Source organism: Artemia franciscana, chromosome 10, assembly GCF_032884065.1.
Source record: "Artemia franciscana chromosome 10, ASM3288406v1, whole genome shotgun sequence".
Classification (NCBI taxonomy): Eukaryota; Metazoa; Arthropoda; class Branchiopoda; order Anostraca; family Artemiidae; genus Artemia; species Artemia franciscana.
The window spans coordinates 13,639,405-13,657,450 of record NC_088872.1 but is presented as its reverse complement, the minus strand read 5'-3'; the positions used below and the strand labels follow the sequence as shown (position 1 = coordinate 13,657,450).

At 34.2% G+C, this 18,046-nt stretch overlaps 2 protein-coding genes across 2 annotated transcripts in view; both read left to right on the top strand.

Moving 5' to 3' along the window:
* Nucleotides 1-18,046, top strand: part of LOC136031812 (uncharacterized) — an 85,759-nt gene that overhangs the window by 63,136 nt on the left and 4,577 nt on the right. The gene's annotated exons all lie outside the window — the stretch shown is intronic.
* LOC136031811 (zinc finger protein 271-like) lies at nt 1,199-6,982 on the top strand. The gene has a single exon (XM_065711628.1). It carries the CDS (start codon nt 1,369-1,371, stop codon nt 2,347-2,349), a length of 981 nt encoding a protein of 326 aa, XP_065567700.1. The 5' UTR covers nt 1,199-1,368; the 3' UTR covers nt 2,350-6,982.

Genomic DNA, 18,046 nt, shown 5'->3' with positions numbered 1-18,046 from the left:
ATTACATCATTTCCATCCCCCAGGAGTGAAAGTATCGTTTGTATATGTATAACACATGCGATATTACAAAAGGATCACAGTTAAGTATAAAATACCAAGCGTAGTTAATCTATTAAAAAAAAGGCGTCTCAAGTAGTTCCATTGTGCCTAGAGAACAATTTAGCAAGCTAGACCATAAACAGTACAAGAGTAATCTGGGCAGACAAGGTAAAGGGTATTTTTAAGAAATTCTTAAGTAATGATAAACTAAAATGAAGAAAAAATATATACAGTCAGAAGACATCCACCAGTAACAATTACAACGAGTCAAAAACAAAAGTGAAGAACAACGAACTACACGGCTAGAAGATATGACGTCATGTGCCAACATAATTTTGAATTGAACTTTTTTGATTGAAATTTTTTACTGAAACTAGAAAATACTTGAAAATTATAATTTTCATTTAAGGTTTATTTTCTATTGGGTTAAACCCTCTTATAGAAAAAGAGAGATTCGAGGGAATAAACAATAGTAAACTCACAGTTTTGAACGCAACCAGTATTTTAATTCCTGTAGGAAGACCCAAAAAAACAAAAATTTGTATTTGTTGCAAATGATGATTCTATAGAACCACCTGAACTATCAATCGTGCAAGGACCAAGAGAATAGCCTGAACAAATGAGATTCCCAAAGAATGAAAATCAACAACCTCAACCATCAAATGACATGAGATCAATACGGGTGGTTAAAGAAAAGGACATTGACAATTTGTCTCAAATAATCAAAATCCAAACTGAAGAAGAAAGAAAAAAGGTTTGAAGATAAGTGACAGAAAGAATGTCGAATGAAAATGTCGAAATTGTGTCAAAATTGAAAATGTGTCGAAATTGAAAATGAAGAGCAAAGATAAGTTCGGGTTAGAATAAATGGGAAAAACAGAATTAAAGTGTGTCAAAAATGAAAAAGAAAGGAAAATTACGTTAAAAGAACAACACCATCACAATCTTCGACGTCGATAAAATGTGGCCCAATATCCAGTACAAACTGTCAAAGATGCCATAAAAAACGAAACTGTTTATTACAAGTATTGGTGTTGAACGTTCTATGTGTTCCCTGGAGAGCTCTCCATGTGCCCGAGGAAAGAATCACAAACCAAGCTGACTCATTTGGAGTTTCCTACTTTAAAAGTAAATGTTAAGTGGCAAGTGGAGTATTTTTAAATGCAAAATTATTTGAATTATTCTGTTTCCTAATTCTTGTGTTTTTCAAGGTAAAATTATGGTTGTTAAGAAAAATAAATAGATTATTATTTAGTAGAGAGTCCGAAAAAATTGTGAGAACTGAGGCTTGCGACTTAGTAATATGTTATTTATTATAGTAATAGCAATATGGACTTTCAAGATTGTGCTCTTACTTGTAAAAAGGAATTCCATTGCGGCATATGTAAGCGAGGTTTTAGTAGGAACGGTGACCTCACTAGACACATGAAGATCCACACGGGTGAAAAGCCATTTAAGTGTGACGTATGTAAGCGAAGTTTTAGTAGGAACGGTGACCTCACTATACACATGAGGATCCACACCGGTGAAAAATTATTCAAGTGTGACATATGTAAACAAGGTTTCATTACTATTGGCAACCTCACTACACATATGAGGATCCACACCGGTGAAAAGCCATTCAAGTGTGACGTATGTAAGCGAAGTTTTAGTAGGAACGATAACCTCACTATACACATGAGGATCCACACCGGTGAAAAGCCATTCAAGTGTGACATATGTAAAAAAGGTTTCATTACTAACAGCAACCTCACTACACATATGAGGATCCACATCGGTGAAATGCCATTCAAGTGTGACGTGTGTAAGCGAAGTTTTACTAGGAGCGGTGACCTCACTAGACACATGAGGATCCACACCGGTGAAAAGCCATTCAAGTGTGACGTGTGTAAGCAAAGTTTTAGTAGGAACGGTGTCCTCAATGGACACATGAGGATCCACACCGGTGAAAAGCCATTCAAGTGTGACGTATGTAAGCGAAGTTTTAGTAGGAACGGTAACCTCACTATACACATGAGGATCCACACCGGTGAAAAGCCATTCAAGTGTGACATATGTAAACAAGGTTTCATTACTAACAGCAACCTCACTACACATATGAGGATCCACACCGGTGAAAAGTCATTCAAGTGTGACGTGTGTAAGCGAAGTTTTACTAGGAACGGTGACCTCACTAGACACATGAGGATCCACACCGGTGAAAAGCCATTCAAGTGTGGCGTATGTAACCGAAGTTTTAGTCTTAATAGCAACCTCACTACACACATTAAGATCCATATCGGTGAAAATCCATTCAAGTGTGACATATGAGATCGACATTTTAGTAGGAATCACAACCTCACTAGACAAATAAGGATCCACACCGGTGAAAAGTCATTCAAGTGTGACATATGTAAACAAGGTTTCATTACTAACGGCGACCTCACTACACGCATGAGTATCCACACCGATGAGTGAGGTTTTAGTAATAAAGGAACCTCACTACACACATGGGGATCCACACCGGTGAAAAACCATTCAAGTGTGGAATATGTGAGTGAGGTCTTAGTCAGAATGTTTGCCACACTAGACACATAAGGATTTACACTGGTGAGAAGATATGCAAGCAGGATTTTATTCAGGACTAGGACCTCACTCATCACGTGATTATCCATGCTGGTGAAAAGCCATTCGAGTGTGATAAATGAAAAAAAAGTTTTCACTGAAATGTTATCTCACAAGACACCAAAGGAATATGAAATGTATGGTAAACTGAAAAAGCTGAAATGTTATTGAACATTAGAAGGGAATTTAATTTTATTAAACAACACAGGAAAAGACATTAAGTTTGATAGATATAACGAGAGTTTCAGTCAAAACGCCCAAGACATTAAATCTCTAGAAGTGTTACAGGCGTTTAACACCCTTTTTAGCTGGAATTTATCAAAAGCTTCAACTCTGTGTAATTTGAGTTCATTCAATAGTTCATTCAATGCTCTCGTCAGAGTAAGACGCATTTAAGACCTCTGTGTGGATTTATGTCAAAAATATTATCTCATGATCTTTTGGATACTCATTCAATGCTGAAAACATTATTTCAAAAACTGTTGGATATTTAGTAATACGTATTAATATTTGGATATTAGTACAATTTTAATGTACAATGGGACGTAAAAGGAAAAATCCGAAACGAGAAGGTATGAATATTTCACTAGACACCTCAGATGATAGCTCTAGCTCGAAACCGGAAATAGCAATACTAGCTGCAGATTTTATGCAAATTCTTGAAATCGGAAAAGAAAATGGCAATAAGTTAGACAGCTTATGCAATCAATTAGGTACTCTTACTACAAGGGTCGATAATCTGGATAAAGAACATTCGGTTCTTAAAAACAAGATGGTTAATAGTGAATCAAAAATTGGAAAAATTGAAAATGATACGTCCTGCATCGATTTGCAATTAAAAATTTGTACCGATGAATTAATCAAATTAAAAAGAAAAAATGATGATTCAATGTGTCGGATTGTGAAATTGGAAGCCGCCAAGTTAGAAAATAATATCATTATATGGAATGCAGTTTGTGAGGATATTGATAACGCTAAAGCCTTATTTACAGAAGTTGTTCGCCATGGTTTAGAATTGCCTGAAGTAAATTCTACAATCTCGCAATATGACAGAAATCCTAAATTCTTAAAGGTGACACTAAATAAAAAAGACGACAAGTTTTCTATTATAAAAAATGCCAGCAAGCTGAAGGACAAGACATTTCATGGAAATAATAGCAACTTGTTTATTAGTGATGATGTGTCAGCCGAAATTCGTAAAATACGTAAGCTGATTTTAGCGAAACGGGATAAATTGCGGAAGATTCCTAGATATGAGGCATGGATACCAAAGGGGATTCAGAAAAACTTGTTTGTGAAAAGACCTGACGGAGGTTGACGACTTTCCAAACGCCCAAGGACACGTACATCATAGTTTTCCAAGTGATGTTTTAGTGAAATAAAATCATGTCATCTAATAGTAATGTGCCCTGTTAGTATGTTTTAAAATATACAAGTAGGAAGCGTTTAGTGATGTTTTGTCTCGTATTTATTTGTTTTTTAGTTATCTTCTCACTAATTTTTGTTGCTCTATATATTTATTACGATTCTTTCTCTTTAGTTATCTAATTTTTTATGTTTTTTTACTGGTTGTTCTGAAGCACACAGAGGTCCTTATGAATAGCGGTAGAATATTGAAAGAATTTGTCTTAGAATCAAGACATTTCTCTTTTCTTTTCTTAGTTGTTTCTGTGTGAGTTACCTTTTATTTTTGTTTGTTGGGTGCATGGGTCGTGGTGTGGCTATTCTTGACATGGTGGTAATATTTGATAATGGATAGAGATAGTGATGGAATTCCGTCATCAAGGCTAAAAGAATTTGAACGAGATTCTCTTTTGTTTCATTCAGTTTTCCAAAATATTGTAGCTAGTGATAATGAGGATAATAACATCATATTAGATATATCAAAAAATCAATATTTATTTTTTAATGGATTGGCAAAGAAAAATTCTAGAACAAGGAGGATATCGTTTGGAATTGCCGGGGCTGGAGGACTGCAAGGGATACAATTGACACTTTTCTATCGACATCAGATACGGACATATTCGGTTTATGCGAAACTTTTTTAGATGAGTTTTCAATTGAAAGTATTCATGTTGATGGTTATCAATTGTTTCATGTTGGAAGGAGTATGCAAAAGAAAGGTGGTCTTGGTGTTTAATTAAAAGTTGCGTACCAGCCCGTGCAAGACTAGACTTTTTGCCGATGAATATTGAAATGTTATTTGAATCTTGTGTTGTTGAATTTTTTTTTTCAAATAATGAGAAGATTCTAATCGCAGTTATTTACCGTAGTCCGTCAGCTGGTCAGATGGAGTTTAGGAATTGTTTTGAAAAATTCATGGATAAATTAGCTAGTCTTAAAACTTCTTATCTAGATATGGGAGATTTTAATATTGACTTAATAAACCTTGTTTCTGCTAATCAGAACAGACTGGATAGTAACACTTTAAAGTTTTTAGAATGTCCGCTATCTCATGGATTATATCCTGTATGTCTTGTACCATCCAGAATAACTGATACGTCATATTCACTAATTGATAATATTTTTTCACCTGAAAGTGCTGTTAGTACATATGTCATTCCTGATGATTCATCTGATCACTGCATACTTATGGCTGATTTTTTGCGATATTTCCCGTATACGGAAAAGAAGTCAACAAAGCGAAGAGACTTTGGGGGAAAAAAATTGTTAAAATTAAAAGAAGAACTTGGTGATGTAGGATGGAGTTCAGTAATTGATGAAATGGATCCAGGTCAATCCTTAGGTAACTTTTATAATATATTGACTGAGAAGCTTGATAAATTTTGCTCGTATAGAAATCTGAAAGGAAAGAGGCATACACCAAGAAATCCATTGGTAAATGCATCGCTTTTAAGGTCTATTAATGAAAAAAATCGCTTATATAAATTAAAATGAAGTATCCCACTGAAGTAAATAAAATACGTTTTAAAAACTATAAGAATCTGTTTGTAAGGATTCTTAGAGAAAATGATAAGGATTATTACGAAAATTCATTTAAAAATTCTGATTCTCCTCGAAAAAATTGGAATTTAATTAAGGAGAAAATTGGAAAAAATAAAAAGCTATCACATCCTGAGGTATTAATTAATACAAATGGTGTAGAAGTTAGAGAACCGCAAAATGTTGCTAATATGTTTAGTGATTATTTTGCTGGTGTTGGTCAAGCGATTGTTTCAGCAGGAATAGACTTGTCCCCTTACAGGTCACATAAAGAATATTTACCCCCCAATGAATGTACGAGTATATTTCTGGTCCCTGTTAGTTTTTCTGAATTCCATAAGACTATCAAAAATATAAAAAATGGCAACTCAGTGGGACATGATGAATTATCAACAAATTTGTTAAAGAGTATTGCCGGAGTTATTCTTGAACCACTTATCCACGTTTTCAATTTGAGTATCAACTCAGGTATATTTCCTAGTAGATGGAAAATTGCTCGAGTAATTCCGTTGTATAACAAGGCGATAAATCTGATGTAAGTAATTATCTTCCAATTGCAATTTTATCACCATTATCTAAAGTGTTTGAAAAAATTTTTAAAGTAAGAATTTCTGGCTATTTAGATAAAATAAATTTTTTTTACCAAATATCAATTTGGATTTAGGGCAAACCGTTCGACAGAACAAGCAGTTGCAGCTCTTTTATTCGAAATAAATGATTGTTTAGATGATGATTTCTATGTGGCTACTGTTTTCTATGATATAAAAAAAGCATTTGACACTTTAAATCATGAAATTCTTCTTGACAAAATGATAAATTTCGGCATAAGAGGGAAAGGATTGCAAATTATTAAATCATACCTATGCGGACGCAAAATCATAGTAAATGTCGGTGGAAAAATGACTGATATAAAAAGTCTTATTGATATTGGTGACCCCCAAGGCTCAGTATAAGGTCCACTTTTATTTTTGATCTATATTAATGATCTTCCCCGAGGTTTGCACGAGAATATTAGCCATGCAGTTCTATTTGCAGATGATACAGCTATAACAGTTAAAGCTAGGGATTCATCGACCTTGATTGAAAATCTGACTTTAAGTGTTACCTCAGTTAATCGATGGTTTGTTTCTAATAATCTAGTACCGAATTTTAAGAAAACTAATTTTATGGTTTTTGGTCGTTCAAAACGTTCCACTCGAGAGATTTCTTGTGAGGAGCTACAGGTTGGTGATCAAAAAATTTGTAGGGTCCAATCTCGTTATTTAAGAGTTTTTCTTGATCCCCTTTTGTCATTTCATAATCATATTGAGTATTTAAGATTAAAACTTGCTCAAAATATTGGGTCGATATACCGTGTGAAGAATATTTTTCCTTTTACCATTTTAAAAATAATTTACCACTCTCTAATTACTTCTTATTTGAATTATTGCTCAGTTGTATATCTTAGTTGTAGTTTTGCTCAGTTGTATATCTTCAGTTGTATACATTTTGGAAGCATATAAAACCCTTACATGTGCTACAAAATAGGGCTATAAGAATACTTGGAAATTTCTTACATCGACCTTCAAAACTTGAAAATGTTTCGGAAACTAAAACATTATTCATCTTCTTAAATTTGTTGGATTTAAATGATATACGAATATTAAATACTTCCATATGGCATTTTCAAATCCAAAATTCTAAAATTATTTCTATGACAAATCTCTGTTAATTTTACTTCCTCGTTCGAATTGTCAGAGGTCTAGGATGTATCGAATTCCTTTTTAAGTTCTGAAAGGTCAAGGTTTTCGATTAGATACCAAATACCCTTCATTGCTAACAATTATAAGATGAATGATAAAATTCTGTTTGATACATCCCAAAAATCTCAGTTAAACTAAAAAAAGCAAATATTGAAGATTGTTTGCTAAAATTTTGACTATTCACCATTGATGATGGAAAATTAAATTATTTGATCTTCTTATTTGTGTGTTTGTTTTTGTGTCCCTGTGTCTGGGATGGCCTTCCACGCCCCTCCTGCCCGATATTTATATATTTACTTATCTTTTATGAGTATTTTGTCTATTTTGTTGGTCTTTTACCGTATTATATTTTGAAATCATTATTACGATGAGATGTTGATGTTTTTTCTTATGTTTTTGCACTGTCCCAGCCTTAGGAGCTCTGCTCTCTGTTGGGGCATAATATTGTTTGTGTATTTTTTGAGTTGAATAAAGAAAAAGTTGAGTTAAGTTGAGTTGAGTTAACGCTTTTTTTTTACTTATGGTGTCTTCTTTGTATTGTCTTGTAGCAATAAAAATTTGCAAAAATAAAAACAAAGCTGGAATTGATCGAAGTATGCTGTCATCAGGATTGCCACCCCTAGTGATTTATCACTATTTCTAGTGTCTTTTTTGTTGTTGCTTAAAGTAAAAGATCACTAAATCAGCAAATAAATTACCAGATTATCGAAGAAAATCCCTAAATCAACTGCCCCTAAAATCCCTAAAATCTAGTGATTTTTTTTCACTGGACGGTAACTCTGGCTACCACTAAACAAATGTAGTTGGAATTCCATCACTACCGCGGTTTTTTCATGAAATGACGACCGTAAAGTTAAATATTTGTGTTTTCCCTCTTGTATTTCCTCTCAAAATTACGCCCCTGCTGGCCCGTGTACCAAAATTTATTTGGGGGGGGGGGGTAAATTCTCGTAACATTAATAAACAAGCCGCAACTTGATAGCAAAATTATCATACTGCTAGAAAACTTATTCAAAGAAAAATGCAATTATAAACTTTGATCAATATAGTCCAGTTAAGAGAATTGTATCAGCTTAATTTTTTCTTCGGTTGTTAGTGATAGCAAAAAAAGCAGCATAGAGTAATTTCGCTCTCTGGAAAAGCGCTGATGAGTTGATTAAGCTAAAACTAGTTTGAAGCTAAAACCTAATTAATATAGGATTTTGTAGAGTGTGCATAAACCACTCGACAAGAGTGGAAAAAATAATACTACAAGCCCATTCATATTGAGATTTTACTTATACCAAGATTTGGCTAGAGCAGATCTAAGCTAACCAGAATATTCTGTGAAAAATCTGATTGGCTCAAATAAGCTCTACCTAATTCTCGGTATTAGTAAATTCTCAGTGTGAGTGGACCTTAAATGGCAATAGATCTGCAAAATTTTGCTCTCTTACAGAATAGGTTAATGTCACTTTCAGGTCTTGAGGTGTTTAAGTGAAAATTATAATAAAATCGCAAAAATTATGTACCCAAAGGAGCTGGGGCCTAAGTCCCCTTTATATACATAATTCTAAAAATGTTTTACATTCCTGATCTAGATGCTCTTGCTCGAGTGGACTAGCAGAAAAAGAATTAAATGCGTCAATATTTTTGGCTGGACTTAGGGAGATGGGAAGATTTGAAGGAAACCATAAAAAGTTCTAAAAGTGGCTTTAAACAATCACAAATGCTTAGTTATTTCATTCGTAAGGATGCTTTGCTTCAAGTACTCCCCCCTCCCTAACGGAGAAGCATGTAGCACAGTGTATATATTGTCAGTATATTTTTCAAATGGCCAATATATAGTTCGTATAAACTGGGCTATATATTTCTCCATTAAGGGGAAGGAGGGAGTAAGTCGAAGCAAAGCGCCTTTAGGTGTGAGATGTGTAAGTTTGTATTGTTCGTTATGAGTTACTGGACTTCGCTAGATGTAAGACAATGTGAAAAATTTGAAGGAAACCATGAAAGTTCTGGAAACTGATTTAAAACAATCACAAATACTTATTTCATTCCTTAAGCTGCTTTGATTTTATTAGAGGGGTAATCTAACCCCTCTCCTTTAATGCGAAAATATATAGCTAAAATTATATAGTTCCAATACATTCTATCAGCCACCACTTGTTTTCCGCTGAGCGTCAGCTAATTGTTTGGTTTGTTCTCGAGTTTTACAGAGCGTGAACTTGAGTGTTGGCAGTATCAAACTTAAATACCGTTACGAGTTCTAAGGTAGTTTTTTTAATTTTACAGTTTCTTTTGCTAGTCTCGTTTCCTTAAGTGTTACCATATTCTTTTCCAATCCGTCTTCGCATTGAATTCCGTATTAATGGAATATTATTGACTGCATTTATTTAGAGGTTGAATTTTTTTGAAATAAATAAAAAAAACAAGTTTTTTCAACTGAAAGTAAGGAGCGACATTAAAACTTAAAACGAACAGAAATTACTTCGTATATGAAGGGGGCTGCTTCCTCATCAACGCCCAGCTCTTTACGCTAAAGTTTGACTCTCTCTCTCTCAACTCCTCTTTTTAAAACAGTAAAAAACTTTAGCGTGAAGAGCGGGGCGTTGATGAGGAAGCAGCCCCTTTCATATACGAAGTAGTTTCTGTTCGTTTTAAGTTTTAATGTTGCTCCTTACTTTCAGTTGAAAAAACTTGTTTTTTTTTATTTAATTTCTGAAGGTTTTTGAATCAATGCATGTTTTGATTTTGGCTCTCCGCAGAGGAATAATTCAAACGAAATTTGCATATTTTTTTTCTTTTTTTTTTGGCTAAGTGGCTTTTTCATAATTTTGATCGAATGATTTGAGAAAAAAAGAGCGGGGGAGGAAGCCTAGTTGCCCTCCAATTTTTTGGTTAATTAAAAAGGCAACTAGAACTTTTAATTTTTAATAAATATTTGCCATTACTAAAAATACTTTAGCGTAAAGAGCGAGGTATTAGGATGAGGTGAGCCCCTCATATGGTAATAATTTCTGTTCGTTTTAAGTTTTAATGCTGCTCCTTACTTCCAGGTGAAAAAAACTTTTTCATATTTATTTTTTCATTGTTTTTTTTTTAAATAATGCTAGTAAATCCAGGGCTTCCTTCATGAAAATTTTCTTCCCCCTTGACAATTTCCTCAATGGAAAGTTCCCCCAGTATATCCCCCTCTTCTCAACCCCTCCCCCAAACCAAAAAATCCTCCTGAAAACGCCTGTACACTTCCCAATAACCATTACTATATGTAAGCACTGGTCAAAGTTTTTAGCTTGTAGCCCCTCCCACGGGGACTGTGGAGGAGTAAGTCGTCTCCAAAGACATAGTTATTAGGTTTTTCGACTACGCTGAATAAAATGGCCATCTCAGAATTTTGATCCGTTAACTATGAGAAAATAATTTGCGTGGGAGGGGGCCTAGGTACCATCCAATTCTTTGGTCACTTAAAAAAGGCACTAGAACTTTTTATTTCCGTTAGAATGAGCCCTCTCGCAACATTCTAGGACAACTGGGTCGATACGATCACCCCTGGGAAAAACAAAAACAAACAAACAAATAAACACGCATCCGTGATCTGCCTTCTGGCAAAAATACAAAATTCCACATTTTTGTAGATAGGAGCTTGAAACTTCTACAGTAGGGTTCTCTGATACGCTGAATCTGACGGTGTAATTTTCGTTAAGATTCTATGACTTTTAGGGGGTGTTTTCCCCTATTTTCTAAAATAACGCAAATTTTCTCAGGCTCGTAACTTTTGATGCGTAAGAATAAACTTGATGAAACTTATATATTTAAAATCAGCCTTAAAATGCGATTCTTTTTATGTAGCTATTGGTATCAAAATTCCATTTTTTAGAGTTTTGGTTTCTATTGAGATGGGTCGCTCCTTACTACAGTTCGTTACCACGAACTGTTTGATATATGGAATAATTTATGTTCGTTTTAAGTTTTAACGTCGCTCATTACTTGTAGTTGAAGAAAAAAGTATTTAGTTTCTGAACGTTTTTGAAATAATGCATGTTTTGATTTTGACTCATCGCACATCAATATTTAAAACGAAATTTGCATAATAATTTTTTTTTTGGCCAAATGGCTTTTTCATAGATTTGATCGGATAACTTTGATAAAAAAAAGAACTGGGGGAGGAGGCCTAGCTGCCCTTCAATACTTGGTATCTTTAAAATGCAACTAGAACTTTTTTTTAGGAACGTTTTTATTAGTAACACATATACGTAACTTACGCATTAACTTACGCAATGAACTTCTATATTTATATATTTTTATTATGTATGTTAGGGGTTCACCCCATCGTCAATACCTAGTTCTTTACATTAGAGCATGAATTTTGTCCCAATTATTTAATAATGACCCCTCAATTTAAAAGGCTGTAGAATAAATAGTTTTAAATACTAAAAATACTTTAACGTAAAGAGCAAGGTATTGCGGAGAAGACGAACCACCTTATATACATAATATTTTTTGTTCGTTTTAAGGTTTTAATGCTGCTCCTAACTTCCAATTGCAAAGAAATTTGTTATATGTTTTTTCATTTTTTTTTCAAATAATGCTAGAAAATCCTGCGCCTTCTTCATGAAGAATCTCTTCCCTTATACTAAATTCCTCCATGGAAAGATCTTACCACGTAACCCCTAACACACCCTGTTCCGAGTACCAAAAAGTTCCCCTGAAAACGTCTGTACACTTCTCAATAACCATTACTATATGTAGACAATGGTCAAAGTTTGTAACTTGCGGCCCCTCCCCCGGGGACTGTGGGGGAGTAAGTCGTCCCCAAAGACAAAGTTATAAGATTTTTCGACTACGCTATAAAATGGCTATCTCAGAATTTTGATTCATTGACTTTGGGAAAACAATTAGCGTGGGAGGGGGTCTAGGTGCCCTCCAATTTTTTTGGTCACTTAAACATGGCACTAGAACTTTTCATTTCCGTTAGAATGATCCCTCTTGCAACATTCTAGGACAACTGGGTCGATACGATCACCCCTGGGAAAAAAACAAACAAAAAAAGCAAACAAAAAAACAAACAAACAAATAAACACGCATCCCTGATCTGCATTGTGGCAAAAAATACAAAATTCCACAAGTTTGGAGATAGGAGCTTGAAACTGCTACAGTATGTTTCTCTGATACGCTGAATCTGATGGTGTAATTTTCGTTAAGATTCTGTGACTTTTAGGGGGTGTTTTCCCCTATTTTTTAAAATAACGCAAATTTTCTCAGGCTTGTAACTTTTGATTGGTAAGACTAAAATTGAGGAAACTTATATGTTTAAAATTAGCTTTAAAATGCGATTCTTCTGATGTAGCTATTGGCATCAAAATTCCATTTTTTAGAGTTTTGGTTACTATTGAGCCGGGTCGCTCCTTACTACAGTTCGTTACCACGAACTGTTTGATACAACCAGTATGGAAAATGATATGACGTAACAGACAGGATCCAAATATCCGCAATGCAGACAAATATTCAGCCAATCAGCGGCCAGCTTTCAAAAATACTAAAAAGACCAAAGGAAAAAAAAAACCAGTCCGGTCAGTAATGTCAATCAAATTGGTTGGCAATTAAATAGCATTTACTGGTGATTTATCATTTTCAATTGTAATGGTAAGTTCTTGCTTCAATGGTTGCGTTCAAAGGTTACTATACTCTGTATAGGGTGCTCATTGTGGGGGAGGGGGATAAACTCAGAATACAGAAAAAGGAGGACTGTTGATGCCCCTCTAGATTCTGAAAAAAGCACCTTTTTTGGTACTTTTATAGAAACAGAAAATTGTCCCCCCTCTGCATTTTGAAAAATATCTTTTTTAGGTATTTTTGTAAATACCTTTTTAAAAATCCATTCCCTCTGAATTCTTGTGGGCTGGTACGCTTGGGTCTATATTGTTTAAAGCTAAATATTCTTATGTTAATGAAAAGCCAGTATTTTAAACTTTTAAGTAACGTAATGTTAAGTAGTTATTTAAAATTTTTAGGTAAACTTTGACAGTTTTTAAGCTAAATAGTACACGAGTGTAAGTATATACTTTTTTCAGTAGGAAAGACAGACATATTTATTGTAGCATAAATGTGTCATGGCCCATTCGGTAAATTTATGTTGTAACACATAAATCGGATACAAGAAAAACAAATATATCATTCGATTCTGTATTTTATTGTCTTTCCAAATATAAAAATAACTGCCTTTGCGTCCAAGGCTAGGACGCACTAGCAATGGTAGTTATTTGTGAGGCTTGGACTTCAATCCTCCATTAATGGAGCCGGATATAGCCTAGACTATAGACGTTTTTTTACTTACGTATTATACCGACCGTACCTAGGATATGAAGTCAGGTTAATCGTGATGAAATATTTCAAACCCCACAAATATTCGAGTACGTATCGGTTATATAATAAAACACTCGGGAAGTGAAGTTCGATAAATGCTAATGAAATCAAACTAAATAGGATGAAAAGAACAATACTTAGAAACATTTGGGCTATATATTTGCACATTAGGGGGGGGGGGTATCGAAATTCTCGGGTGTTTATTATATAACCGATAAGTACTCGGATTCGATCCGATCCAAATAAGAACTAACTTTCAATCAATAAAACAAGTAAGCTCAAATTCATCTATAATTCTATAAAAGACCTAAAACAAATACACAGCAACACAAAAGATTAAAATAACGACCGTTTAAATAACAAATAAACACCAACACAAAATAATAAAAAAATAAGGTAGCAAGTGCTGCTTCAAGGTCAATAAATAAAAATGAGTCGTAAAAAAATTATAATAAGTCAAGAATCTATTTTCACGATTAAAATAGCGACCGTTTAAATAACAAATAAACAGCAACACAAAATAAAAAAAATAAGGTAGCAAGTGCTGCTTCAAGGTCAATAAATAAAAATGGGTCGTAAAAAAATTATAATAAGTCAAGAATCTATTTTCACGATTAAAATAGCGACCGTTTAAATAACAAATAAACAGCAACACAAAATAAAAAAAGATAAGGTAGCAAGTGCTGCTTCAAGGTCAATAAATAAAAATGAGTCGTAAAAAAATTATAATAGGTCAAGAATTTATTTTCACGATTAAAATAGCGACCGTTTATATAGACTATTTCAGAATAATTAAGTATATAAATGGTTGGCATATTCAAAAACACTCAAGGGCAAATATCTGAAAATGAATTGCATCGAACATTAAATATTTGTCAAGGTAGTATTATTAAAATACCGAATAAAATAAGGGACCAACGATTTGCAATATATCTCGTACTAGAGGCTGGGTGAGTCTTAACTGTGGACAATTATTTTTCTTTTGTCGGAGTCTAGTGACTGGCTCTTAAGTAGGGTGGCTCTCAATTTCGGGTAGTAGGCCACGATGAGCTGAGGAATTCAAACAATGTAGTCCAAAGCGATAAGTCAACTCATCATATGTTGAGTAGTTATGTCCAAGTATAAATTTTACAGCTCTTTTTTGTATCATCTCAAGTCTATCTGATTGATCTTTCGTCAAACCCGGATGCCAAGCTGGACACGAAGACTCACGAGAAGGTCTAACATAGCTGCAGTATACAGATTTCAAAACCTCAGTTGGCATACCAAATCTCTTCAGGTTGGAAAACAATTGTAAAAGTGAGGCGTCATTTTTAGTCAGATAGTCAACATGTTCCATCTTAAATCTTCGTCCAAAAATACTCCAAGTATTTTAACAGTTTTCTTTATCGGCAGTAGGAAAATAAAAGAGTGATTGTCAACCTTTAGGAAGGAAAAAGTCGTATGAGAGCTATTAGTTTCGCTGACCAAAAAGCTGATTCAGCTTTTAGGTCATTAAAAATTCTCGTCAAGTCAGACTGTTCGGTAGTCGGAGGGAATAGTTGCAGTGATAAAACAGTTAAATTATCAGCAAACTTAAAACGCTCTCGAACTGTTGCTAAAATACGATTTAAAAACAATTAGAAAAAAATGGTCCTAATTTAGTCCCTTGTGGCGAACCGCAAAAAATATCTAAAAATCCAGAAGGCTCATGATAAGGGAGTTGGACATACTGGGATCTTTAAAAAGAAAACTAGCAAGCATACGTACAACAAATGGACGGGCACGCATGACCATAGCTTCTGACTAAATTGTTTGAATTCCTCAGCTCATCGTGGCCTACTACCCGAAATTGAGAGCCACCCTACTTAAGAGCCAGTCACTAGACTCCGACAAAAAAAAAAATAATTGTCCACAGTTAAGACTTACCCAGCCTCTAGTACGAGATATATTGCAAATCGTTTGTCCCTTATTTTATTCGGTATTTTAATAATACTACCTTGACAAATATTTAATGTTCGATGCAATTCATTTTCAGGTATTTGCCCTTGAGTGTTTTTGAATATACCAACCATTTATATACTTAATTATTCTGAAATAGTCTATATAAACGGTCGCTATTTTAATCGTGAAAATAGATTCTTGACTTATTATAATTTTTTTACGACCCATTTTTATTTATTGACCTTGAAGCAGCACTTGCTACCTTATTTTTTTAATTTTGTGTTGCTGTGTATTTGTTTTAGGTCTTTTATAGAATTATAGATGAATTTGAGCTTACTTGTTTTATTGATTGAAAGTCAGTTCTTATTTGGATCGGATCGAATACGAGTACTTATCGGTTATATAATAAACACCCGAGAATTTCGATACCCCTAATGTGCAAATATATAGCCCAAATGTTTCTAAGTATTGTTCTTTTCATCCTATTTAGTTTGATTTCATTAGCATTTATCGAACTTCACTTCCCGAGTGTTTTATTATATAACCGATACGTACTCGAATATTTGTGGGGTTTGAAATATTTCATCACGATTAACCTGACTTCATATCCTAGGTACCGACCGTACCTATATACGTAATTTATAATACGTTATAATATGTAAGTAAAAAAACGTCTATAGTCTAGGCTATATCCGGCTCCATTAATGGAGGATTGAAGTCCAAGCCTCACAAATAACTACCATTGCTAGTGCGTCCTAGCCTTGGACGCAAAGGCAGTTATTTTTATATTTGGAAAGACAATAAAATACAGAATCGAATGATATATTTGTTTTTCTTGTATCCGATTTATGTGTTACAACATAAATTTACCGAATGGGCCATGACACATTTATGCTACAATAAATATGTCTGTCTTTCCTACTGAAAAAAGTATATACTTACACTCGTGTACTATTTAGCTTAAAAACTGTCAAAGTTTACCTAAAAATTTTTAAATAACTACTTAACATTACGTTACTTAAAAGTTTAAAATACTGGCTTTTCATTAACATAAGAATATTTAGCTTTAAACAATATAGACCCAAGCGTACCAGCCCACTAGAATTCAGAGGGAATGGATTTTTAAAAAGGTATTTACAAAAATACCTAAAAAAGATATTTTTCAAAATGCAGAGGGGGGACAATTTTCTGTTTCTATAAAAGTACCAAAAAAGGTGTTTTTTTTCAGAATCTAGAGGAGCATCAACAGTCCCCCTTTTTCTGTATTCTGAGTTTATCCCCCTCCCCCACAATGAGCACCCTATACAGAGTATAGTAACCTTTGAACGCAACCATTGAAGCAAGAACTTACCATTACAATTGAAAATGATAAATCACCAGTAAATGCTATTTAATTGCCAACCAATTTGATTGACATTACTGACCGGACTGTTTTTTTTTTCCTTTGGTCTTTTTAGTATTTTTGAAAGCTGGCCGCTGATTGGCTGAATATTTGTCTGCATTGCGGATATTTGGATCCTGTCTGTTACGTCATATCATTTTCCATACTGGTTGTATCAAACAGTTCGTGGTAACGAACTGTAGTAAGGAGCGACCCGGCTCAATAGTAACCAAAACTCTAAAAAATGGAATTTTGATTCCAATAGCTACATCAGAAGAATCGCGTTTTAAAGCTAATTTTAAACATATAAGTTTCCTCAATTTTAGTCTTACCAATCAAAAGTTACAAGCCTGAGAAAATTTGCGTTATTTTAAAAATAGGGGAAAACACCCCCTAAAAGTCATAGAATCTTAACGAAAATTACACCATCAGATTCAGCGTATCAGAAAAACATATTGTAGCAGTTTCAAGCTCCTATCTGCAAAAATGTGGAATTTTGTATTTTTTGCCACAATGCAGATCACGGATGCGTGTTTATTTGTTTTTTTGTTTACTTTTTTTGTTTGTTTTTTTCCCAGGGGTGATCGTATCCACCCAGTTGTCCTAGAATGTTGCAAGAGGGATCATTCTAACGGAAATGAAAAGTTCTAGTGCCCTATTTAAGTGACCAAAAAAATTGGAGGGCACCTAGAGCCCCTCCCACGCTAATTGTTTTCCCAAAGTCAATGAATCAAAATTCTGAGATAGCCATTTTATTTAGCGTCGTCGAAAAACCTTATAACTTTGTCTTTGGGGACGACTTACTCCCCCACAGTCCCTGGGGGAGGGGCTGCAAGTTAAAAACTTTTACCATTGTCTACATATAGTAATGGTTATTGAGAAGTGTACAGACGTTTTCAGGGGGACTTTTTGGTACTCGGAACAGGGTGTGTTAGGGGTTACGTGGTAAGATCTTTCCATGGAGGAATTTAGTATAAGGGAAGAGGTTCTTCATGAAGAGGGCGCAGGATATTCTAGCATTTTTTGAAAAAAAAAATGAAAAAACATATAACAAATTTCTTCGCAATTGGAA

Coding starts and splice junctions, on each gene's coding strand:
- LOC136031811 (XM_065711628.1), top strand. CDS start 1,369: ATGGACTTTCAAGATTGTGCTCTTACTTGTAAAAAGGAATTCCATTGC.